This window comes from Ursus americanus, chromosome 3 (genome assembly GCF_024610735.1).
Source record: "Ursus americanus isolate L20-20 chromosome 3, mUrsAme1.1.p, whole genome shotgun sequence".
Lineage (NCBI taxonomy): Eukaryota > Metazoa > Chordata > Mammalia > Carnivora > Ursidae > Ursus > Ursus americanus.
In genome coordinates this window covers 75,618,703-75,645,460 of record NC_142129.1, presented here as the reverse complement: position 1 = coordinate 75,645,460, position 26,758 = coordinate 75,618,703, and the positions used below count along the sequence as shown (strand labels likewise).

At 36.2% G+C, this 26,758-nt stretch overlaps 1 protein-coding gene across 2 annotated transcripts in view; it reads right to left on the bottom strand.

The window, feature by feature from the left end:
- Positions 1-26,758, bottom strand: part of SEMA3D (semaphorin 3D) — a 200,253-nt gene that overhangs the window by 55,623 nt on the left and 117,872 nt on the right. For both annotated transcript variants that reach the window (XM_087861124.1, XM_045793364.2), the window contains exons 5-8: positions 25,166-25,285; positions 20,196-20,289; positions 17,366-17,494; positions 7,524-7,666 (exon numbers count right to left, since the gene is read on the bottom strand). In XM_087861124.1, the coding sequence (XP_087717250.1) occupies positions 7,524-7,666; positions 17,366-17,494; positions 20,196-20,289; positions 25,166-25,285 (486 nt within the window). The remainder of the gene's footprint in view (positions 1-7,523; positions 7,667-17,365; positions 17,495-20,195; positions 20,290-25,165; positions 25,286-26,758) is intronic.

Below are 26,758 nucleotides of genomic sequence, written 5' to 3'. Positions count from 1 at the left end.
AATCTTGAAATCCCTTAATGGTAAAAGAAACAAAGCTACACAAACTCAAACACCTCAGACAAAGGGGAGAGGAGAAGAACAAAATAAACAAAAAAACTCGTGTGGCAGGTATTAAGCAGAGTGATTTTTAAGGGATCTATTCTGAAGGGGCTTTCAAGACAGCCAATATGTATTTCTTTTTTCTAAAAGGGACTCTCACGTTTAAAGATGACTGGTTTTGATTTGCTATTGGAGAATCAAAATGCACAACATGTTTTTCGAACTACTCCAAAAACTTATAAAGGTTATTAGAAACGCAGGACCTGATGATACATTATACTGAAACATTCAGTTGCTAAGATTTAACAGGTTAAATTTGGTAAATCTAGGCATGGTAAGCAGTTTTTTTTCAGGTAGGATCAGAGCTCAGTAAAAAAAAAAAAAAGCTACAGCCAACAGTGTAAATCCTTGCCTAGGAATTTCTGACAGGAAAACAGATGGAAGTGAAGCAAAAGCACATCTGTAACTTGTGGCTCTAAATCTCTCATTTAGGTTTAAGTGACACGTTGAAAGTAAGCAAAAAAACCCCACAACTCATGGAGATCAATAAATACGGAAAGTGTCATCAGCCTAAAAACACAAATCTTCAAAGGCAGTAATTGTCCAAAGAGGACCATATATCAAGGTAGACAATGCAAGTGGAATTGAGGCAAAGGGCTATTAATTAGACCCCCAGGCAAGTTATGTGAAAGGACCATCCAAACTGAATTCCTGGCATGGACCAAAGGAAATACTGCAAAACAAAAAAGAGAACTGGCATAACCTACAGCTGGAATCCAGAGTGGGCAAGCACAAGTAAGCTAATGGACAATGGTTCCAAAAATGAATAGAATCCAAAAATAATGTGAAACAGCCTTGAGGCGAAAAGTTGCAAGCAAGCCTTACTAAAGTGACTGGTATTTCCACACTGTAACTTACAGGGTGGGTCTTGAAGGGACACACTCACACACACATGTGCGGTAATAAACACCACACAGACATAAATAATAGTATCTGAAAGGACTATTCAGAAGGTTTATTTCAGGCTGTTTCACCTGTTCTTTCGGTTAGCATTTATTACCTTGCCATGGAGATCTGTGTACTTTACTATTTATGAGAGCAGATCGGGGTGTAAGGTGCACCATTTGGTGCTTGACAATATTGACTGTACGACAGAATTTAAAGAATTATAAAGTCTGTGAAAGCTTTAGAAATCATCTAGGCTAAGCATCTTATTTTAAATATGAGAAAAATGGAGTAAGAAGTTTGACTGGCAAGTAGGGAGACCACTGGAAAATAATTCATGAGTCAATGTATTCTGCCATTTACAAAGATAAACATAACTGAGTTCTAAAGAGATTCTTTAGATGGACATACTGATTCTCCAGAGGCTGTCATTAATCAATATTGTCCAATGAAAGGATACTCTAATTCAGCTTCCTTACTACTTTTCGTGCCTCTCCCTGTCCACACCTCTTGTCTAAAGTTTGTTGTTCAAATTGTTCACAAAATTTTCACCAGACATGTCTCCAAATTCTTTTGACTATGTCCAGAAATAAGATCCACCCTCCAAATACAAGTACTGCTAAAAATGAAGGCTAAATAATAACCATAATTTCAAACATCAAAACTAACTCTCATCTCTTCCCATTAAACTTTAGTAACTGACCTATCTCTAACCAGTCCCTGTCCCTAATATACACACACTACTACTCTTGCACTCTTAAGTACAGTTAGCTGGTCTGGCTCCAAAAGTGTGAGTGTGTATGCATGCTGTATGTGTGTGTGTGTGTGTGTGTGTGTGTACATGATTTTTGACATTTAACTCTCTGTAGTAAGACAAGGAACTTACATTATTCACGTGTCAATCTTCTACATTGTTGACTGCTTGAAAATAGAGACCCATCTAAGTCACTCTTGTTTTCCAATACCTTCCTCAGTATCTGCCACATCCAAATTCATATGATCTCATTTAAGTCTTTCATTTGCTTGGTAACATCATCATGGAAGAGATGGGTGCCTTCATTTCCTAAGTTAAGAAGCTGTGCTAGGGCGCACCTGGGTGGCTCAGTCGGTTAAGCATCTGCCCTCAGCTGGGGTCATGATCCCGGCGTCCCGGGATCAAGTCCTGCATCGGGCTCCCTGCTCAGTGAGGAGCCTGCTTCTGCCTCTCCCCTTGCCTGCTGCTTGTGCTCTCTCTCTCTCTCTGTCAAATAAATAAATAAATAAATAAATAAAATCTTAGAAAAGAAGAAGAGGAAGAAGAAACTGAGCTAGGAAGGTGTAGAGCAGAGCTGTAAGCCTAGATCTGCTCTCACATTGAATATTCCTATCATTAGAGCAAAAGTTAGTGGTGATATCCTTATTGCCAAATTGAATACCTGATTTTTAATCATAATCTTATCTGACTTCCTTTTGGTGTGTGACATTCCTGACAACTGCTTTCCTCTTGAAACAACTTTTGTCCTTCATTTGTGACGCTACTCTACTCCAGTTCCCCACCTAACTACCAAGCTACTTCTTCTCAATTGCCTTTATTGTCATTTCTCTCTCTCTCTCTCTCTCTTTTTTTTTTTTCTTAAATATCCTTGTCTCGGGATTCTGTCCTTGCTCTTTGATTCTGTACTACGTATTTCCCTGGGTGATTTCACACACTTCCATGACTTCAAAAACCACCAATACATTGGTGATTTCCAAATTCGCGATTCCAGGTGCTTCTGAGCCTCAGGTTCATATTTTCAACTGGCTAGTTTGGCAGCATATCCCAGAGCCAGGTCAAGTTCGACATGTCCAAGTATAAAATCTACACCATTTTAGGTATTTTTTGTCTCAAATATCAGAAGATATCTCTTTGTGAATTTTCCTGATCTCTGATTATCTTCTGGAAATCACAATTACTAGGAATATAGGAGCCAGTGTCTAGGCAAGTACTAAAGTCTCTGGGACAGGAGTAAGGAAGAATTAAAATGCATCAAGGATCCAATAGGACAGGAACTTGTTGCAGCCTTTCATACACATCCTGACGTCAATATCTGTAATATCAGTCAGTCCTAAATACAAACGGGGAAGATAAGACTTCTTAAGGCTGTTGAAATTTTATGTATGTTTTATAGGGGAAGCAATCACTATCCTGTTAATTTTCCATGTACTTGTTATGTTCCTGTCACAGCAAATCTCTTTCGAGATCTTTTTTTTCCCTAAGATTTTATTTATTTGAGAGAGAGAAAGTGGGAGAGAGAAAGAGAAAGAGAGAGAGCGTTCCTGAGCCGGGGTGGGGTAGAGGGAGAAGCAGATTCCCCACTGAGAGGGAGCGTGATGAGGGGATCAATCCCAGGACCCTGGAATCATGACCTGAGCTGAAGGCAGATGCTTAACTGACTGAGCCACCCAGGCGCCCCTTCAATTTCTTAAATGTTTTTTCCCACCTCTGAGATTTCACATATGCTTCGCCTTCTGCCTGGAATGTTCCTCCCTATCCCTGTCATCTTTGCCCTGCAACTTCCTAATCATTTTCAATGTCTGGTTCAAAAGTTACTTTCTCAGACAGATCTTCCACAGTCAATCTAAAACCCACCCATTTTTTTCTAACCACACCCTGTGATTCCCCCCGCCCCATTTTAGCACTTACCACACTTTTTAAATATATATTAATCTGTGTGTTTTCTTGTTTAAGGCATATATCATTTACTAGGTCACAAGCTCAGTGAATACAAACATCGCTTTTTTCTTTTTATGTTCTATAAAACTACTGTTTATTTAGCCTAGCATTGTGCACACAGTTAAGTAAGTGAATACTTTGGTAGTCTTTATTTATACTGTAGCCAGTAGCCACGTGATACTACTTATTTATTTTTATTATTTTAAATTTTTATTTTAATTCCAGTTAGTTAGCAACACACATGATACTATTTAAATTAAAATTAGTTAAATTTAAATAGCATTAAAAATTCAGTTCCTCTGTCATACTAATCAAATGTTAATACTAATAACCACATGGCTCCTGTGTTGGAGAGTGTGCATAGGGAATATTCCCATCATCACATAAAGTTCTGTTGGACAGACTACTCTACACTAAGCAATTAATAAGGAAGTAGTCATAAATTAAGGATTTATTAGACATTTACATCTAGATTCTGTGCATTCTATCGTATTCATTCCTATTTCCTTTAAGGAACCACCTAACAGGTCCCTAGTCACAAATATTTCTCAATCCAGATAGTTGCTCGAATTATTGCTAAGTATATCTACCCATCAAGTCACTTGTTTTCTAAAAAACATTTATAACTTCTCATTGTCTACAGGATAGAGTTTGGACTCCTTAATATGGAAACAAGACTTCTTATCTTCCAATTTACCACTCCAAGCTCAAATGACATTGCTCCCCATATACACCCCTCTAGTTCCACTTACAACAAGATTTCACCCTTCTGTAAATCAGATATACTGTCACAATGCTGCCTGAAAGGCCTATCCTTTCTTTTCCTTGGTGTAGTCCTCCTCCTTCTGTAGGACTCAATTTTTGAGCTTCACCAAATACGCAGTGTTCTCGGCTGCTACCTTTGTCACATTATGTTGTGATTATCTGTTTATGTATTTCCTTCACTGTACTACGGGATTTCAAAGAAAAGGGATAGTGGTTTACTTATCTCCCAGTGTCTAGCGTATTGCATTTTGTATAGAACTTATATTTTGTTATTATTGAAATAATGAAATGATATAATTATGAAAAAGTGGGTTACAAAATTGGAAAGACTCACCCTTATTCTATAAACAATTCTTTACTAATTTTTGTGTAATTTTTGCCTATTTCGAAAACCTCCCCACCAATCACTCACTATACACTACCCAGCCTAATAGTACCATCTTTGACAGGCCAATAAAATGACTTTTATTTTATTTTAGTAGCTGAAGAGGTAGGGAACTCTTAAACTGCCAACAGTTTGGGGGCTGAAGATCATCAGTTACAAATGGAAACAAATAAAAACAACAAAAACAGAATATTTCTAAGTAAATGAGCCTGTAGGAATATCCTGGTGGAACAAAGAGTATAAAGGACTTTCACATTACTAAAAAGTTTTTTAAACTCAGTAAAGTGTACACAGTTCACTCTTTATCTTCTCTAACATGATCTCTGACTTCTTGGATATTTGCTTATATATCTACCAAACAATTTTGTTTCGTAGTATAGGCATACATTTGTTATTATTTCTTGAAAACTGAAAAACAATATTTTAATAATCCCATGGGGGTAAAAAAAAAAAAAAAAAGAACCAACAGAGAGGAATAATATGTTCTGAGTAATGTCAGAAGAGCATTTTTATGTGAAAATAATACATAACAGCAACAGTGATGATGCTGAACAGTTTTTTTAATTAAACTTGTTACTGTTTTGATGTATTTTTTAAAAGATTTCAAGTCATTTTAAATCTTGTCAGTGAAATCCACTTCTAAGTGCTCACTTTTTGCCACACTTTAATCCTAAATTAAGTAAAGTTCAAAACTGTCAAGGCATGCTGCAATTGAGAAATTTTAAAGATGCATGCAGAACCAAATATTGCAAACATTTGGCCAATGGATCATATGTGTGGTGGGAAATTCTGAAGATGGTACTAACTAGAAACAGTGACTGAGTAAAGAGATGTAAGAAGGACCTCCATTATATCTTTTTTTTTTTTTTAAGGAAATTCATCCATCACATGTCCTTATTTGATCTCACAATTTGTTAGCTTTTTATCTAAACACAATGGAATGACAAAATCTTGCTGTGTGGCCTTAGAGTTTTTTGTGGTGGGAAGATTCCTGTACTACAATTCTCTCAGCCTTTTCAGTTCTATACGAGTTTGTTCATAATTAAAACAAAATATCCCAAGGCTGATACTTAAGAGACTCCATCATATTTTTAATATATAAGTTTATAAAGGGGGCAACTAAATTTTTCTTTAATATATTTTTTCACCTCGAACTTAGCTTTCGGTATGTTTAACAATAGGGCAAGAAAGTAGTATTTTGTAACAAATGATTTTCTATCAAATGCATTAGACCTATTAAGAAATAAGTATTGAACTCGTTCACAAAACACTCACTTGTTATAGATGTTCATCAGAAACTGACTTGTAAATCTTTTATGACATATTTAATGCAGCTCATTTATGTAAATGATGTCAATCCACAGCCCAGCTTTTGAGGGTTGGAATACTGTTGTAATAAAGCATGCTTCAGTACACTGACATGCGACGACTACTCCAAGCAGTGGCCATTCATCTCTAGGCAAGAGGCTTCAAGAGAAATTACTGTGAATTCTTGGCCTCTGAAAGAATGAGGATGCTTTTTAGAGAATTCTGTCCCCTGGGGGTGAAGGGATCAGTGGGAGACAGCATCACTGGCTAGGACACTAGGTAAAGAATGATGTGTACTCGCAAGCTGGCCTCATTCAAAAGCCATGTTTTCATTAGCACTTTTAAGTGCTGTGATGGTTTGTATTTCTGTCCCTGGAAGTGTTCAAAAGCCTGAGGGTACAGATGGAGACAAAAAAAGTGATAGGCTCAAATGGAAGAAAATGAAAAGTTTGTACAAGACCAAAAAAAGCTTCCCATTGAAAGTATTTATTAACTTAACAGCTCTTCTTAATAACAGAGTTTATGCGGAAGGTGTCTGGCTATTTAAGAAAAGTTATTTCAAGGAAGATAAATCCCTCCCAAAAAAATATTGAAGTAAAAAGTGTGATCCCAGTAGCATTATTATTCTATAAAGCTTATATTCACTCAAATGAGAACTTGAATGGAACAAAATGGAAGTGTTTCATAGGATTCTGTTTTCCTGTAACCTACACAAAACGGCAATCTTAAAAAATGAATTGCAGCGCTCTTCAAAACTAATGTTTTGCATTTTGGTTTATTTGGGTTTTTTTCTTCTTATCTCATTTATTTTCAAAACCTAATCAATAAATGCTCTAGAAAATATTTACTATAGTATTACTATAACCATATTTCCAACTTATTTGATCCCTATAATGATACATAATTTTACATGTGTGATGTGTTTTCATAAAATTACCAGATCTAATTCTGTTAGTGTTCAAGTTACTCCAGTGATTATGTTACTTTCAACTTCAAAATCAAATTTAATGTACAAAAGCATTTTAATTTCCATGGACCAGGACAATGCAGTGATCTTACTGGGAATAGAGAAAACTGGCAAAGGGATAACCCATCAGTATAAGAAGCAAGCTGCCAAAGAGATCTAACTCAAATCTGGGTAACAGTTCGTACTGGAAAAGAATCAAACAAACAAACAAAAAACCCAAAATGACAAAAAAACTCTAATACTGGAAAAATTTAATCTTTTTTTTTCTTTTCATTTTGGATCTTAAAAATTAGTCATGTAAGATAGCGTGAATTTATCCTGCCACTTATGAATGATGGACATTAACTTTTACTTCAACATTATATAATTAATGGTTCATACATATACATACATGCCACTTAAGTAAGATAAATATATCTTGCCTTACAAACTCTTCCAACTCGAGAAAGGATGGTCTTATCAGAAGTAGTGCCTTCTTGAGATGATTCACGAAAGAAGAAATATATTTTATCATCATCTGGATTATAGGTGTCTGGTATAGGGAAAGTTCCAATAAATTTTGCTCCTGTTTGAAAGAAAAGAAGCTACAGATTAAAATACTGAGACAATTCAGCCAAGATAGATTTCGTGTCTTTGAATGTGACATAATTATCAGCAGAAAGAAAAAAAAAATGAACCATGAATGGAATGTGGGAAATGAGACATATACACAAATAAATATGACACGATGTAGAAACATGTATTAGCATGCAGAAGTCTCGAACAAGTTCTCTAGGAACTCCAGAGAGCTGGTGAGAACATGACTGGCTGATATTCCAATTGTTAACAACTCAACGAAATAACTTAGAAAGCCCTTCTATTTGAAAGAATCACTATTTTTTTTAAATCACAATGTATAGAATGAAGAGCTCAGGGAAAACTATAAACATATCCCAAATTTTGATATATTATGATGTTATTTGCTGCATTTTGTGTAATTGCTAAAGGGAAAAAGGGAATTAAAACAACTCATTAATAGAGCTTGGGTTGACTGTAGTGTAGGCTCTGGAGAGACTCTTTGCGGGTTCATATCCTATCTCTCCCACTTACTACAAGGGTGACCTTATATGAATTTTTCTCTTCTCTATGCCTCAATTTTCTCACGCCTAATACGAGGCTACCAATCATCTACCTAGTAGGATAACGGATATGATAACCAAGTGAATTAATATATGTTAAGCACTTGCTATCTGGTAGTGCCTGGCACATAAGAAGGGCTCAATAAATGTTATTAATTATTAAATAAATCTTCAGGATGATAATCATTATTATGGCTACAAACAAGAGAATGATAGAAAATTTAGCACATCCACACACTTGTTCGAATAACAGGTAGCTGATAAAAACGAACGCAGTTCTAAATGTACTGGAGTGGAAAGATGCCCATAATACACGTCAAATGAAAAGAATATTAGCAACTCAACTAACCTCTTTGCACTGTGCCAATGACAAGCCAGTTTGAGTTACTAATTCCTTGTTTAAAAAGTATTGGGCATTTTTAAGTCTGGCTTTTATAGAATTGTGAATGAACCAGGTAACAGATCTGTAATGAGGTGATACTAATTTGGAAATAGTTCTTTTGATTAAGGCAAAATAGAGAGAGTGGTTATTGAAGAAGGAAGGAAGAACCTCAATGAAGTAGAAAATACGAGATGCCCAGAAGGAAGCACAGAGCACTCTTCAGGAAGCAGAAGCAGGAAACAAGAGAAGACAGAAAAGTTTGAAACCACAACACTAGCACCACAACAAAAACAGAAGAGAGAGTAGGCAGTAGGTGAAAAAGATCAACATTGCCTTATTGCCTTGTACCCCAGCAGTCCTGAAAATCATCCCCCTGCTAAAGCAAAGCAGTAGGTCAATAGCCCAGGAAACAAGACTTCCTAACAGCCTTCTTCAATAAACAGAAGTTAACGTTTGATTCCAAGTAATGGGTAGTTCAGTCTTCATTATCCCAGCCAGGCTGGGTCAACTGGGGTCTCCTATCCAATCTCTTCTCTGCTTAAATGGGAAACTTTAAGAGAAAAAATGAAGGGGAATTATGTGAATGAACTTTCTCCCCTTTGTTCTTTATTATTTCCCTGTTCTTTCCCTGAAGTTTAGAATTCCAAGGAATTCTTATGCTCTTGATAATCTCACTTTGATATAGTCTTAAGTTACATAAAAAAATAAATAAATTTTAGAAAACTTTCTAAGGTTTTCTGGAGTGCCTGGGTGGTTTGGTTGGTTATGCCTCTGCCTTCGGCTTAGGTCATGATCTTGGAGTCCTGGAATGGAGCCCCGAGTCCGGTTCTAAGCTCAGCAGAGAGTCTGCTTCTCCTTCTCCCTCTGCCCCCTACCCTGTTCATGCTTGCTCTCTCTCACTCACTCTCTCTCAAATAAATAAAATCTTAAAAGAAAGAGAGAAAGAAAGCAAGCCATGTAGGGTTTTGGGGCGCCTGGGTGGCTCATTTCATTTGATTTTAGCTCAGGTCATGATCTCAGGGTCCTGTAACTGAGCCTCACAGTGGGCTCTACATCAGCAGGGAGTCTGCTTAAGGATTCTCCCCCTCTCCCTCTGCCCCTCCTGAGTAGGAGTAGGACACAAAAGGGATAAAACTGAAAATATACATAAATTATAGGAATATGATTGGCTTGTTTTATCTTAACAAATATTTGAACTTAAAAAGGGGATTCACACAAGTAGAATTTATCATAGCACTCAAATGTAATTTAAATAAAAGTTCTACATGAAGCATGTCACCCTTGTAATATTCATATCCTATCACTTTAATGATTGAGTTGAATTTATAATTAAAAAAATAATATTGTGGTACAAAATTTACAGTCTTCTTTCTTCAGAGAGGAAATGAGAATTCAGTGATATGAAACAGAAAATCATTACAGGGAAAAAAATTCCAGTGCAAGAGACAGAGTGGCTTGTAAAGCTTTCCTTAGATACTCAGATGGGCGAAGTGGTTACAGGAGCCAACTGTTAAGTCTTCACTTGTTCACCGAGTTCAACAAAAAAATCAATTCTACGACAAAGCAGAATGTAGACAGTCTGCAAGGAGTCCAAATACTTATGACAATTACTATTCTCCTATTGCAGAAATACACAGAAAAACCTACTTTGGATATTGAAAAAATTATCCAAGTGCAGGTATCACCATTTGAAATGGTCAAAGGTAGAATACGACACTAGTCTACATTCCAGGAATTTTAATTTATGACATCAGTGGGGGAAAATTGAGTAAATACTTTTCCAATTTATATTTCTTTTACCTTTCAACTAATATATAACACAAATGATCAATAGACCTTAGATGTTCATAGATGAACAATCACTTTATTCAGTGACTGTTGGTTTTATTGGATTCTGTTTTATATGTTGGTTCTCTTTTAAGTACTATAAGACAACCACTCTGGAGTACTGTAAGAGAATTGAATGATGGGAGTTTTTAAGCCAAATGTTTATTGTAGGAAGAAATCTAATTATGAAAAATGAGGTAGTATCAAATAGTACTCTATTGTGTGATTTAAATAATAAGCACACTCATGAGGTAAAAATAAATACGTTTCAAGAATACAAAATATCTTCCTTGCAGATTCAATTGAGGTCCTGTCTTAGAAGAATATTGATGCTAGTATTTTAATACAGAAACTCTTTCCTGAGTTGCTGCCAAGTTTGAGTAAAAATAGTTATCATTTAATCAGTGTATGACATGCACAGTTGTTGCATTAAAAATTTAAAATCATAACAATGGACACCTGGGCTTTATTATAATAGCACATTTTCCCTCTTCGGCATTTAAAAGACATACTCTAATAGGGACAGAATTTGAAATCATGCATTTTCTTAAATGTGCTATTAGCTTGACACTAAGAGGCACTGCTTAACGAAAATGGCATCAACCCGCGGAGCCTGCAATATGCATCATGAACCTTTCTGCACCGGATGGCACACCTACCCCATGATTTAACAAATAGTGACTTCCTTACTTTCCTTTACTTCTTCTTGCAATATCTTCTCACTACCACTTTTTAAAAATGTTACCCTTTCAAGCGGAAGGAGAATTTGGAGACAACCGAACTCTCCAGGAGAAACTTCAAATGAAAACTGCCTCCATATGTTAAAAATAAAAATTTAAAACAAAAGTTCTTATCTACTCCAGGAAAGAAAACAAAAACATATGCATTTTAGGCATCATTGTTTGTTTTCATTTTCCAAACGGACATACTTCTCAGCTTTATTCTAAAATTCTCACAAAAACTCAACTGTATTTGAGTAACCACTGTGACTTCTAGCTACATTCCTATTTGCTGATGGTTCTAAGATTAAGTTGATAAAGAAAAGTGGAGAAGTGTGGAACCATCTAAGACTTCATCCAGAACTGCCCACAGTACTGCACCTTTGCAATTTTTCATCCTCCTGGTGAGGTATCTTACAGATAGATTAGTCTCTCAAAGGAGGAATCTGGATTCCTACTCCTTAAGGCTACTGAACCTGGATTAGACAAAGTCCTAGAGAAATTCTGACAAGGATCCTTGGACTGGTAAGTGAAGAGGATAGGTGATTTCACTCTGGCTAATTCCAGGCAGGGCAAAGAACAAAACATGGCATACACACAAGCATCACGGATTATATGGACTTAAAAGAGATCCACAGATGATCATATTTTTTAAAAGTTTAATTATTTCAGGGGTGCCTGGGTGGCTCAGTCGTTAAGCGTCTGCCTTTGGCTCAGGTCATGGGATCAAGCCCCGCATGGGGCTCTGTGCTCAGCGGGAAGCCTGCTTCTCCCTCTCCCACTTCCTCTGCTTGTGTTCCCTCTCTCGCTGTCTCTCTCGGTCAAATAAATAAATAAATAAATAAAATAATAAATAATAAATAAATATTATATAATAAAAAATAAAAAAATCTTTTAAAAAGTTAATTATTTCAACACACTCAATTGCAAATTTAATTCTTGTATTTCGCTTAATCTAAATGTAATATCAATTTACATTTACGAGAGTTTAGTTAATCACAAACATGTAAAAAGTAGGATTTTAAACTAAAAGTGAAAGTATAGAGAGCAAAATTTAACAGGAAAAAAACTTTCAAACTGTCTAACCAGATACAAATAACACAATGATGTTATAAGATAGAGGAGAAACTGATTTGATATTGACACCGACTCCATCATTTGAAATATTAATTATCTGTCAGTTCTTTCAACCTGGCAACATTTTATGAAACCGAGACATGAGTTTCACATCTACATGTTAAATGAACAGTAAAGAAGATTTACACTTGTGTTGCATTATTTGACTCTGAGCTACTGCACATAATTAAGAAGTAGGTTTACTTCAGACCAGCACTGTCTAACAGAAAATCATGTGATGATGGAAATGTTTTATATCTGTGCTGGTCGATATGATAGTCCCTAGCCCATGTGGCTAGTGAGCTCTTGAAATATGCCCAGTATGACTAAGGAACCAAATTTTAAATGTACTTAATTTTAATTAATTTAAGTGTACATGTGGCTAGTGTCTACTATATTAGACAGTGCTTAGAGCAAGTAGCCTGTGTCAGTAACTGCTATATCAGGTCCAGTGTTAAGGCAGAAATAGCCTCTATTCCCGTAATTGCCACCAAAAGGGCAAACTTGCAATTCAGGAGATAGGATACACTATTGCTTTCAGAAGTTTGGTACTGGAATGGAAGGACAGTCACCCTGTTAGCTTGGGGGCTAACAGACCTGGACACACCTTCTTCATGCTGTCTTAATTTATGGAATATGAGGTTGAATAAGATAACTGAACATTATTCCAAGGGATTTCACACTTCCTCTATCACTATATTTTATTTCCCCACACTCTTGACTCCAGCCAGATGACCCACTGACCCGTCTTTGGACCACAGGTTGACTCTATCTGGAAGATGGCCACTTCTCAGATTGGAGAACAGGAATGCTCCCACAGTAAGTCAGTCTTTAGCCTTAGCCAATCAAGTACTTCCTCATTACAAGAATCTCATGTAGTTTCTATGATTTCTCCCTTGCTGTGCCCTAGTTTCCATGGACTGAGAAACTCCAAGGTTGAATGGATCTCCTGAAGCATCGTGCTTTTATTCTGGCTTGCCTGTCCATCAGCAAGCATCTGAACTGATGTTCTCACTAACCCTGACTTCAGGAGATTCTGCCGAGGTCTTCCACATCACTTTCCGAACCACACGTTCTCTCTCTGCTCTAGTGCCTACAACCAAACCCATATCCTCAGTTTGCTCTTGCACAACGTAGCATGTAGGCATGGACTCTGTCTTTAAATGAGGCTACAAAAACACGAATGTGCAGTCAAAAAAGCAGAATTTAGGTTGATCATAAAATACATCATAAGATGTCAAGAAAAAAGTGTCTAGAGCAAGAAAGACATCCCTGATTTTCAATCTCATATCTACTAGCTATCTATGCACAATACATCTGACTTCTAATCTATCCCCCAAATGTAAAGTGGGAATAGTAATTCTTTTAGGATTATACCAGTAAATAAAATAATACTTTAAAAGTATGTAAAATAATGAACAGTGTGGATGCTACATAAAATAAATTTGAAGCAGAAGAAATTAGTGATAGGAATATGAATTAACAAACAATAAAATAGTGGCAAGAACCCAGAGATCAAGTGATGAAGACCTATAGCAAGATGGTGGCCACGGAATCAACAAGGTCGATAGATATTTTGACGGAAGTAAAGGCCCCTAGTGACAGATAAGATAAAGAGGGTGGGGGAGAGGAAGGAATCAAAGATAACCTCAAGGTAACTGGGTGGATAACGTTTAGAAAGTAAGATAGAAATCAGGAAACTGGTATTGAAGGGCAGGTTAGAAAGGGAAAACAAAATCATTTTAAGTTACTCACAGGACTTTAGATTTTAGATCCAATTAGTCTTTTATGTATCTATATCTATATCTGTATCTGCATATATTTAAAGAAACTCAAGCAAAGGATCACAACTTAAACAACTTGAAAAAAAAAATCAAAGCCCCTTAGTGGCACTATCAGGGTGAAGGCTTAGGTATCTTTATTCACATATAAAACAATCAGTTTCTTTCTTATAATCTGGGAAAATATAAGACACCCAAATAAATATTTTTAAGGGCTCTGAGTTGCAGAAAAAAGGTTTGGAAATGTAGTTTCAGGAAACGCTGGAACACAGGAAACAGTTGGAAATCTGAGAGTGGATGAGCTCACAGAATTATGAAATGCAAAGAGAGAGAAAGAAAAGGTGGTCAGTAGTTACAAATGCTAAATAGATGTCAGTGGAACCACAGAGCCCTTGGTGTTTTAGTCCCACCTCCTGCCGTTTTCACCTTCAAGAATAATGACAATCATGGTGGTGACAGCATTGACCCTGAACTGCTCTTAAAATTGTCTTCCATCAGACTTTCCAATATGATCTTCCCTATGTGATCTACTTTAATCCTTAGAAAAGCCTGTGAATAAATACTATTATTATGCCAAATTTTTGGCAAAAAAATGTAGACGCACAGAAAGGTTTGACCAAGGTCACAAGTAAATGATATTCAGGATTTAAACCTACGTAATTAAATTCCACAGAAACAAAGCTGTGATTCTTGTCTGAACTAGGACACTTTTGAGAGCTACAGAGCATTAGAGGTAGACTGGAAACGTCCAGGACAAATTGGGTTATATGGTCCCCTGGCCATTAATCACTAAGCACTCTACCTTGAATGTCTTAGAACTATAAATGTTCTCCTAATTCTTAGTCATTTGCCTTCATTCAGTCCATTGAGACTTTTCTACTGTGTATCCTTTCTCCTTTTTTCCTTTCTGCTACTTCTTCAATCCCAAAGTTTTCTCAGTATCCAAAACTTTCTCTTGAATTCCATCCTCATATCCTTAGATTCTTCTATTCCCAAACAAATATCTTCTATTTCAAATATTTGTTGCTGTATATTCTCATATCCGCCTCCACTGCCAATATCTCTGTTCTTTGTCCCACCTTTTTCCTGTTTCCTTGCTATGGCTTCTTTCTCTATCCTTACTCTCTTTAGTTTTCTCTTCATACTACTGTCAGTTACCTTTATAAAAAAGAAAAATTCGATTCCCTAATGAAGAGCAGGGTATGCATGAAGACGGTGAAAAGGCACAAGTCCAGTTATAAAACAAGCAAGTCATGGAGATGTAATGTACAGCATGGTGACTACAGTTAATATACTGTATTACACATTTGAAAATTGCTAAAAGAGTAGATCTTAGAAGTTCTCATCACACACAGAAAAGTACTTCCAACTATGTATGGTGATGGATGTTAACTAGACTTATTGTAATCAATTTGCAATATATACAAATATTGAATCATTATATTATAGCCTTGAAACTAATATAATGTTATGTGTCAATTATACCTAAAGAAAAAAAAAAGAACTAAACCATCGTTAACTTCCCCGTGATGTCAGGATAATATTTATAGCTCTCCAGCCCCAATTCCCACTCTCTTCTAATGCTTCCAGTAGTCGTCCCCGTTAGGTCAGTAACCTTCCCATGTAATCTTTCCAAGCCCAGGAGTAGAACAGCATTCAGTATGCCAAGGGCCCTCAAAAGTTGTTATTAAATGTTAAACCAACTCAAGGCTTCCTACTTTGTAATTCTCTTCACACAGCATTTAAGAAAAACATGTTGGTCAAACAATAGTCGAATAAAGATTTCCTACACTTATTAATTCAGCAGTGTGGCAGACTTCTTAATGGACATGTCATTGTTAAGGAACAAATAGAATAATCTCTGAAAAGAGTGGTAATATGATGACATTTGTCCTCCCAAGATCAAGAAATACAATCTAGGGGCGCCTGGGTGGCACAGCGGTTAAGCGTCTGCCTTTGGCTCAGGGTGTGATCCCGGCGTTGTGGGATCGAGCCCCACATCAGGCTCTTCCACTATGAGCCTGCTTCTTCCTCTCCCACTCCCCCTGCTTGTGTTGCCTCTCTCACTGGCTGTCTCTATCTCTGTCGAATAAATAAATAAAATCTTTGAAAAAAAAAAAAAAATACAATCTATACTTCGTTTTAAAGCCATTAGTATATCTTGTTACCTAAACGGATGGGTAAGTTTTTCTATTTGGTAAAAATCCATAGACTCACTCTCAAACCAAGTATTTCCACAAAAACCTCATAAAGCTCAAGAAGATAATCTTGCCTTGTCTGAATGCAGAGAAATTAATGAGTAATCGCAGAGCTGGCAGATATTCTAAATTTGTTTTCCCCATTAATAGGGCTCTCTTTGGTCAAGGGAGATCCCATTGTTGTGTAAACAAATGGATCTGGAGCTTCTGACTGAAGAAATGTTTTAAAGTGTTTTTCCCTTTTGTTTACGTTGTCACTGCTTAAATGATACTGGGAGATAGAGAGATAGCCCCTAGGAAATGTCTACCCTGGCCTCCTCCACTAAAACCCAGTATTTATGGTGGCAACGAGAAATGGTGTTTATCTGCTTAAATGGCCATGTTATGTTATTCTGCCATGCTGTATAATAAAGTCCTATGATAATTAGAAAACATTAGACTCTGATGATAAAACCTGGCCTGCTGTAAGGCAGGAGAGCATAAACAGACATAAATTAATTAATTAATTAATTAATTAATTAATTCATTAGTGGCTTTTTTTTTTTAAATCAGAATATGACCTCCAAACAAAAAAGTAATCAGATATACTAATGTCAATATTAATATACTTAAAATTTTAGAGGAACATGTCAACCCAACCATAAATAACCTTTTAACAGAAGAAGTTAGCATTACAAACTATGCCCTTGTCATTAGGCTCATAGACAGTATTTGGTTTCATCATTAAAAAACAGACTGCAGGAGAAAGATCATCGACTTGAACCCCAGGGTACAACTGACAAGTTACAAGAACTTGACCAAATTTCTCAACTTTACTCTGTTTACTCATCTCTAAAAGGCACATAATAATAATGTATACCTCACATGTCATTGTGGACATTTAAAAAAATAAGTTAGAGCATGGAACAGCGTCAAGAGCAATAGCACACTTTGAGTATGTGTCCGGTATTATTATTATACACACAACAGGTTCTGGAGATTTGTCTAACTTAGTGGGGAATTCATCAAATGTATTTTAGAATGTTAAGCTAAACCATTTATTCCCAAACACATGTGAATGAGTAATAATGAGTTTATCTACCCAAAAGCAAAGGCAAAAAAATGAAAAGAGAAAATCACTAACCATTGAGCCAGTAGTGCTCTGAAATGTCAGTTCTGATGTAATGATGGTCGTGAGTAGGCCCAAGAGACCGCGTGAATGCCGTGTCTTTGCCAAGGAAATCAGATGCTGTTCCAGAGTAGAGGTACTCATCTGAGCGCGAGAAGAGAATACACAGGACTTCTAAGAGTACAGCAGCAGATACTATTTGCAATACACTAATTTCATTCCATGAAACCAAAGACGTTTATTGCTTAACATGAGAAGATACTGTTTCATAAATTTCACATTCAAATTTTGAAAAATTTGTAGAGTTGAAGACAAGATAACTCGATGAACTTTGGTATGCTGGTGCAAGAGACCTGAAGATAAAAATGGCCTAAGTCTTCTGAATTCACAATTGCTTATGCATTAGCTTCTCTTATGAATAAGCTCTTCCTCTTTCCTCTCGCCCCGCAAATAATTCAAGGATACATCATAATTAGGAGTTTGTCTTGGTAGCAGCACAAAAAATACTAAAAAGTAAATGCCATAATGAGGAATGGATTGTGTAATTAGTATTTACTTAACCGACACAACCTCAATGACCACAACTTTCTCTGCCTAACCTCTGCTGAAAGGGAGCTTTCAGCACTGAAGTCATTCTTGGTAATTATAACATGTTGCATTTGTAGCTAATCACATCTCTAATGGTTCTGATAAACAGGAATTCCTGAAAAGGGAAAGATGTGGCTATTACTGCATACCAAACTTCTTTGTCCTGTTATTTATGTAAAATGCATATACATGTTTAACCAGAAAGAGAGAAGTGGTGGGGGGGGAGGCAAAAGAGAAAGAAAGGAGCAGGGGAGGGAGAAGGATGAGAGGAAGGGAAGAGAGAAGGAAGAGATGGGGGAAGAAGGGGAAGAGAAAAGGATGGGGGGGCGGGGGAGGGGCAGTCTTCCCTAATGCTAGTCAGCACTTACAGGTGGAGAGACAAGAATGCTGTCCCTACAGTAGAATATATTGCCTCTTTGAAAGCTAAGCTTTTATTTCAGGAAATCTTTATAGTCAACAATGTTGAGTCCACCTAACAGACCAAAATTAAAAAAAAAAAAAAAAAAGGCTAATCTCTACAGAGCATTTAGGTTTTTAAGTGGCTAAGTATAAGAACAATGAAAGACACTGTTTTATCACTAAAATCCAATTTTCCTCAGAAACATTATCTTTAAAATTCTGACTTTTTATAAGTGATTGAGAAATTTCCTAATCCTCTGAATACATCCATCTAAATAACCTTTTACTGAAGTATTTGTCAACCAATCTAAATAATGACAAGAGTTAATTTCCATATGAAAAAAACAAAACAAAACAAAAAAGAGAGAAATCCAGTTAGGTAAAGTAAATGTAGATATGATACCATTTCCTTCTCTTACAGCAATCCCCTAAAATAAATGGTAAATGACAATATTTCATTTGTGGAGCAAATTTTTTAAAATGGAAGAAAAAAATAACATCAATAAAGACATTACTTGGCAAGAGTAAAGGAAATAAACTATTTGTTTAAAACATAAAAAACTGTGGATATTTGAACATATTGCCAAAAAAAAAAAAAAAAAGGTGTGTTTCAACCTAAAAACTCTCTGTATATCCAGGCTTTAAAACTGTCTTCCGTGTATTTAAATCACTTAGGGATTTGTAAGAAGGGTCACCGATGCCTACAATCCATTGTTTTTATTAAGGATATGTTAACCCCACTTGACAGATCAGAATCCCAAATCATCCATCTCACTTTCTGAGGATAATGACTGAACATCAGTCATACAATTTTCAAAACACACAAAACCATGCACGCTTTCACTTCAAAGAAAGATCACTAGTTCTCACTAAGCGAAAATTAAAACGTCACGGTGCTTCACTCTTATCGTCTATTCAAACATTTGATAGACAAGTTAAATAAAAAGAGAGTAAAGTCATGAACCAAACCAAGACAAAAGGGGTCCTTATAATGGTAAAAATTCAGAGGTCGCGCCAACATTCCTCAGAACAGACTTCGGACCACACAGCACTGCCTTCTTTAAACAGGATAGTCACCTCACAAGCGGATTTAAGATGTAGACAAAGCAAGAGAAGACTGAATGTGCTAGCAAAAATTTCACATTTCCATTAATACAATCAGGTTGATGTGAAATTGAGGGAAAAGGTATTATAACATTCTATTATCTGTATTCTATCATTTGTTTTATTAGTATATCCACTACATTTTATTATTAATCCTTCCACTCGAATATTCAACATATTTTGTAACCTATTATGTTTAGGGAATTGCTAAATTTAACTTCCATAGTAAGCCAAATAGGGACATAGCTTAGTTTAAGAAAATCTGAGGCATCTAAATATAAAATTAGAGAACAAGTAAGTATGTGTCATTTGCATTAAAAAGAATTCAACCAGAAGTTCATTTCAAAAGTGTGTAGAGGGACACCTGGGTGGCTCAGTAGGTTAAGCATCTGCCTTCAGCTCAGGTCATGATCTCGGGGTCCTGGAATCGCCTGTGCTGGCTCCCTGCTTAGCGGGGGTTTGCTTGTCCCCCCCTCCCTCTGCCCTTCCCTCTCCTTGTGCTCTCACTTTCTCTCTCTCAGATAAATAAACATAAATTAAAAAAAAAAACTGTGTAGAAATGAAGGATTGCTCGGGACTCCCTTTAGGATAAGGGTGCTAAATATAGAGATTTGGCACTAAAACACCATAACCAAATAGCCAGTGAAAGAGTAATTCCAAATAATCTTCAACTCAATAAGAAAATGTGGTTTAGTCTACATACACCTTTTCAGAAAACCACCTAAAAGCAAGAACTGCCTGCCATTGATCTTACCTGTCATTACCGAAGCAAAAGGCTGCTGAGGATCAAAAGGACATTTCAGTCTGCCAGACTCCAAATTATGTGTGTCTAGTTTGAATATAACTTCCTGTTATGAGAAATATTAACACAAGTGAGATTTTTTAAAAATAGCAGGATCAGCAAGAAGATAGATAAGAACTAAATGCTAACTCATTAATTCAACAAGAACTGATTGAGCATATAGCATGTGCATCGTGCTGTGCTCCTTAACTCTCTAGCAAATATTATTTCTGGCAAGGCTCAATTCCCATGTTTTGGTTTGTGTTTGCCCAAAGTAATAATGATAATACTGAATGAATTTTTTAATCGGAAATAGTGGTATAACCATCAATTCACTAATTCTGGACCACTCTCACTATCAAAATTACCGTCAAGCACACATATTTCTTAAGGCTAATAACAAATTTATTGAGCCTAGTAAGCTAATTTCCTCATCTAAGAAATGAATTTATGGGGCGCCTGGCTGGCTCAGTCCATTGAGCATGTGACTGTGGATCTCAGGTTCATGACTTTGAGCCCCATGTTGGGTATAAAGATTACTTAAAAAAAAAAAAGAAATGAATTTACTATAATAATTATACTTTATTACTCTTGTGGTTTATTTACTCATACATCTGCACCTATACCAAAATAGGCCTTGTGACATTTTGTGATTTTAGAGACATAAAAGTGTTCTAAGGCAGGCAGTTCATTTACAGAGCTGTTGATACATGTGGACAAAAAAAAAAGCCAACAACAACAAAAAAAAGAAACCCTGTTGTAGTATTTTCACTATTATGAAAACACTGTACACATTAAAACCACATAGTTATTTTGGCTGAAATATCTATTTTTATAATAGTGGCCACAGACAGAATGACATTGGCAGACTTTTAATATTCAGGAAAAAATAACATCTAAAGTTGAACTTTCCAAGAAAAATATGAATGTATAATGAATATGGCCCCATGAGTTTGAGTGTTTCATAACAATGACAACACTACCATCCAGCAGAAAGGCTGATGACTCACCCTGCATATGCACTAGTTAGAGAAATTCAGCATTTCAGACATTTTCTCTAGATGGTGTATCTACCAACTTGTATCAGAACACACGTGTAATAAGAAAGGAACATTCGGTGCTACTTATCTAGAAAGTAAGCAATGAAGCAAAAGGGATAGAGGGAATTGGATTGTTTGTTGTATTGTGTTGTCATTTCAGATTTGTTTCTTCTGAACAGAACCAATAGCAACGACCACCTTATTAAAAAAAAATATTGGTAGTAATTTAAATAGCATGATTGACAATGGCTATTTCATAGTTTTAAGTAAATGCACTTTAATGTTAACAGGAATAGTCCCTGCCATTAATAGGTACTAACCGTGGGCCAGGAAATTTATGTACATTGTCTCACTGAATCCTCACCATAAGCCTAAAGCTGTAGCTACTTTAAGAATTTCAGCTTTTCTAGTGGAATATTGAGCACAGAAGGGGTTAACTATCTTGTTCAGCATCACATAGCTAGTAAGAGGCAAAGCAGTAGCTTGAACTCTCAGGGCTGTCCCCAAAGTTCATGCTGTTAACTAATCTCACCTCAGAATTCCAAACTCATGGATTTAAAAATGTGTTGAAATCAATTTATAGACTCACCATGACCATGTAATACGATCAAATCCAAGTATGTTTACTTAGAACAGGCCAGCTAATGACAAGCTGTGATAGTGGAGCCTTGGCACGGAAAAGGTATAGTGAGAACCTGTTTAGGGCGTGCTTCCCAACTGTGAATGCAGCTAGAGAGATGTCAGGAAAAAAACACCTGTAGACAGTGGCTCTTATGTGTGTTTAAATATCATTAACGGCACATTATTTTCCACAGGTCAAACAGAACTGTTCACTCTAAAGCCTATATAATGGGATATTGTAATGGGAAAAAGTAAACTGAATCCCAGTATGCCAGAAGATTATAGTAAAGTTAAAAAGGAAAGACCAAGAATATAGGAGAACGTCACAGCTGATGAAAAGTACTAGATAAACCCTCATAATTGTGCAGACTTCTGTTTTTAAGATGCAACATTTCATTACATTCTCAAGATAAGCCCATAACATTGATATCTTGAAGGCTTAGGACAAGGTCTCCCTTAAAATCTCCTGGAGAAAGGAATTATCAGAAAAGCAAGTTTCCTTAAGCCAGAGTCAAGGACACCAAGAGGAAAATTTTGTAAAAAATAATGGCTGACTGAGTGGACATTGGAAGATAAAATGGCTGAATTACATGACACTAATTTTGAGACAACTTCAGTTTTATAAGAAAATTCCTTCAGCCTAATTAAGTAAAAAATTAAGTAAGTAAAAAATTAATTAAAAAATTAATTATTTAAGTATATTATTGAAGAGATGAGCATGACAGCAAACATTTAATCATCAGAGCAATTATGCAAAGTTATTGCTAATACCACCCCCACTTAAAGATGAGATTTGCAGCAGCAGAGGGGAGATCCCAGATGAAAGAACACACTTCCAGTGTAATTACTAAACAACGTTCAGGCATTGTCAGTATCACAGGATAAATGTATATATTTACACACACAGAGTATATATAGATATACACATATATATATACATACACACACACCCATACACACACACACACACACACATTTATACATACACATGCATGCAAACACACACTGCAGACATTTTTACATGAAATTTACGTACACACTCTTGAAATCCTTGCCTTGCTGCCTGTTGTGTTCCCATTGCCTAGTACAGCTGGGTAGTAAGTGGTAATGACTGGAATGAAGCAAGTGTTCTGCCAAAGCCTATACAAGCATTTTCTCATTTTATCCTCCAAATAACTCTGTGAGATAGTTACTATTATTATCATCCTCATTTTGCTGAATAAACAGAAGCTTAGAGAGTTTATGCAGGGCACAAAAGACTACGGAGCTGGTAAATGACTGAAGCCATAACTCAAACTCTGGCTCCCCAGGCTCCCGGATTAGCTGTTGACAACTGCCCCGACTCCTGTCCTGAAATTCGGACCCAGCCGCCCGCGTGGCATGACCTCACTGAACAGTTCGCAAATGCAGAATGTACAAAACTCACTCACCGTTTCCCTCGCAAACTTGTTACTATTCTCACCTTAGTAACACCACTCTCCAACTCACTGCCAAGGACAGAAATCTGGGATTCATTTGAGCTTTTCTCCCCCTTCCCTCTCACTGCCCCAGTATTCCCACACTTCCCTTCTCCGTCCCTCTTGTATATTGCCGGCCCCTCTTTCCAGCCACTTCAGGGGCAACCTTATCTATTTGAAAATGGAAGAGCCTTCTAAATTCCCTCTGGAAAAACAATGAATTCTTGGGACTAATAATTCATTAAAAAAAAGTTAACCATCTTCAAACAGTGTTGCCATACAATTACCTGTACTCCTGAGCAGAGGAAAACTCACTGGGCTCATATCCCGGCTCACCCATAATTCTCCTACTCACAGAACTTGTAAATCTGACTGCCCTAGGTCCTCTTGACAGTCCCAAGCTAAGTAATTAGCTCCATCTAAATTCCCTTTCAGCACTTGTGACTTTTAGGAGTTAAAGAACACTATTTGCACCCCTCAGCAAGTTGTGAGTTTGGCCTTTAGCCTCAGGCCTCAAAACACATCCAAGCTGTGGGGCTATCTAATGTAATTACACCCTATGCTATGAGCTACTGTTATATATTACCCTTCATCAAAGCTGGGCAAGAGAACATTACACCAGCAACAAAGAATGATGGATTCAAGTTGCCAAGTCTCCTAGTGGTTCAGAGATTTAACTATGAGGGTTGCTTTATTTTCAAACAGTTGAGAATGGGCTGGTTAGACAAGTTGGTTAGAGAGGAAAATTAATCCAGCCACAGCTGTGGGTTTGATCTCTGCATGAATCAGTTAAATCAATGTAAAGAAACCTGTTCTATAAGCCCAGACTTTACTTTCAAACACACAGCCAATTATCCTGCAAATATGTGTGGTTATTCACAAGTAGTATATACATAAACATAAGGATGACAGTACAACCCATCAAACCCATACAAAGAAACAATTTAGAGTCTAAAGCTCTGTTGGACATGCTTGCTCTAGAGACAGACTGCTTTGGTTCAATTCCTTGCCAGACCACTTATTAGCTGGGTGATTTTAGGCATGTTATTTAATTCCACTGAGACTCAATTTTTTACTAACTTGTAAGTTGGGAGTTATAAAGGTAACTAACTTCAAATAAAAGCGTTGTGAAATTTCAGAGACAATTCATGTAAAGTGCCTGGCACAGTCCATGATACAAAGAAGGCACTTTAACGTATTAGTTATTAATTAAATTACTGAGATCTGCATGTTTCTCATTTATTAAAATGCTCATTGATAGCTGGAATATATTACTCTTAATTTAGTACATCTTTATTTGCACTATGGCAATTTGGCCTGGCAGAAATAATGAGTTCAGTGTGTTAATAACTATCGATATAATTTTAAGAAAATAATTAAAATTCTCCGTACTTCGTGTGCACCACTGTAACTGTATATAACAGGTCAAATTTGCCAGATGGGAAAAATGAAATAGTTTAGAAGATACAATTCCACTGCAAGGCCGTATGGGATGTGGATTTTTACTAACAGCAACTAATATAGATCTAATTACAATGGAAACTCAAGAGAAAATAAAGACATACACAGAGCCCATAGAAAACAAACACTTTCAACATTTTACACTTTCAATTTTGATCATCTCATTAAAAAAACTTCTAATAAAAAAAACTTTTTATTGGATAGATGAAGTGTGTAACCAAAATGGCAATCTATAAGGTGGTTGGGAACATGAGTTCTTTCCATATGATTCAAACTTTATATTCAAATCTGCCTGTTTTATGTCAAAGACATTAAATGACAAGGTATTATAACTAATTGTTTTCATGCTATTTCATTATATTACCTCCTTGTAGACTCCAAGATCAATATAACCACATATTGGATGAAATGCTCCAGTTCCACACACATAAATGTGAGTTTTGTTATAGGGCTGAAGTACACGGATGAAATTTGCACATTCTGTCTATTGGACATAAAAAAAAAATAAAAGCATTAGTACGTAATTCACGTTTTTGAAAGATTATCATTCATACCACCTGTTTTCCAAGTAGATAAATCATCAAGAAAAACAGCAAAAATGAAAATGATTTATGAGACATGCTTAAACATCTGACTTAGCAAAGGAGGCAAAACAAACTAGAAACTGTGGCTTAAATGAGTGAATGAAGCTTTTTTGAAGTTTTACAGGTGTTGAACTAATCAGAATGCTAGAATGCACATCTCTATAGGTATTCAGCGGGGCCTAGAGAATGGATATCAACAGAATGAGATATCCATATCTTCTTTCAGGAATTACCTAAGAACATAACCTGTCATTTCTGATGTTCCCACATTGTGTATCCCATATAGATCCTACTGTTGACAACGTCAACTCTCTCAGCGACCGTGAACAAAACACTAACACACTTGTGTATTCCCAGATATGTATTCCATTCTTATTGGATAGAATGCCCTACCACTTTATTCCCATCTATTTTCAATGTTACAGAGCCTTTAAGACTCAACTTAATTTCTGTTTATTCCAAGAATATCTTGTTTTTCCCATACACTTTTTAACACCGAGTCTAATTTTTGAAGACACTTTTAGATTTCTGCTTGTTTTGCATGTGCTTAGTCCTAAAAATATTTCTTTGCATTATTATTGTTATAACATATATTATCTATCCCCTAGTTACTTATAAGTAGTGACTCTCAATTTTTCAGAGTAGTCATTCCTGTTATTATACATTATTTTTGATTTACCTCACATAAGTAATTCCTTATCTTTACATAATTTTTGGCTTCATGGTTCCTGGACCCCAAAACCCCTGAGGAAACACTGGCTGGAGTATACTTTTATTCTGGATTGACTCTATCTAGGAGATGGGGAAGTGTTCACCAAGAAAGGTATAAACCTATGAAACCACTGGGATTCACAGAAAAAGTCTATTTCTTCCCTACCTGAATGGCCATGGGTTCCTCACTGGTGAGACGTTGACCTAATGGATCACTCTTGTTTGGGTTGTTAAGAAGGAATATATTACAAAAGAACCCCAAAGACAGAAAACAGTGACCTAACTGGTAGGGTGGTTTTTAGAATTAAATACAATTTTCAGAAGCAGACAAAAACTTACCTAATGAGATTAAGTTAAATAATATAATATTAATAATTACTATTTACCCTGATTTTGATCTATATAAAATATCAATATGCCAGTGGCTATTCAGATTTTAGAATGAAAAGCTACGCCTGCGTATCTGTGGTACAGAGTTCCTAGTCTCTAGTACTTCCCTTGGCCAGCTAGCGTTGCAATTTTATGTCTCAAGAATTCATAGATCCCAGTTAATAAAATGTATACATTCTACCACAGAAGAATGTTACAGTGAACTCATTGAATCTTCTGTTCTCTGCTTTCCTATAAACAAAGCAGTTCCTTAAGATTGTGTGAAGGGACAG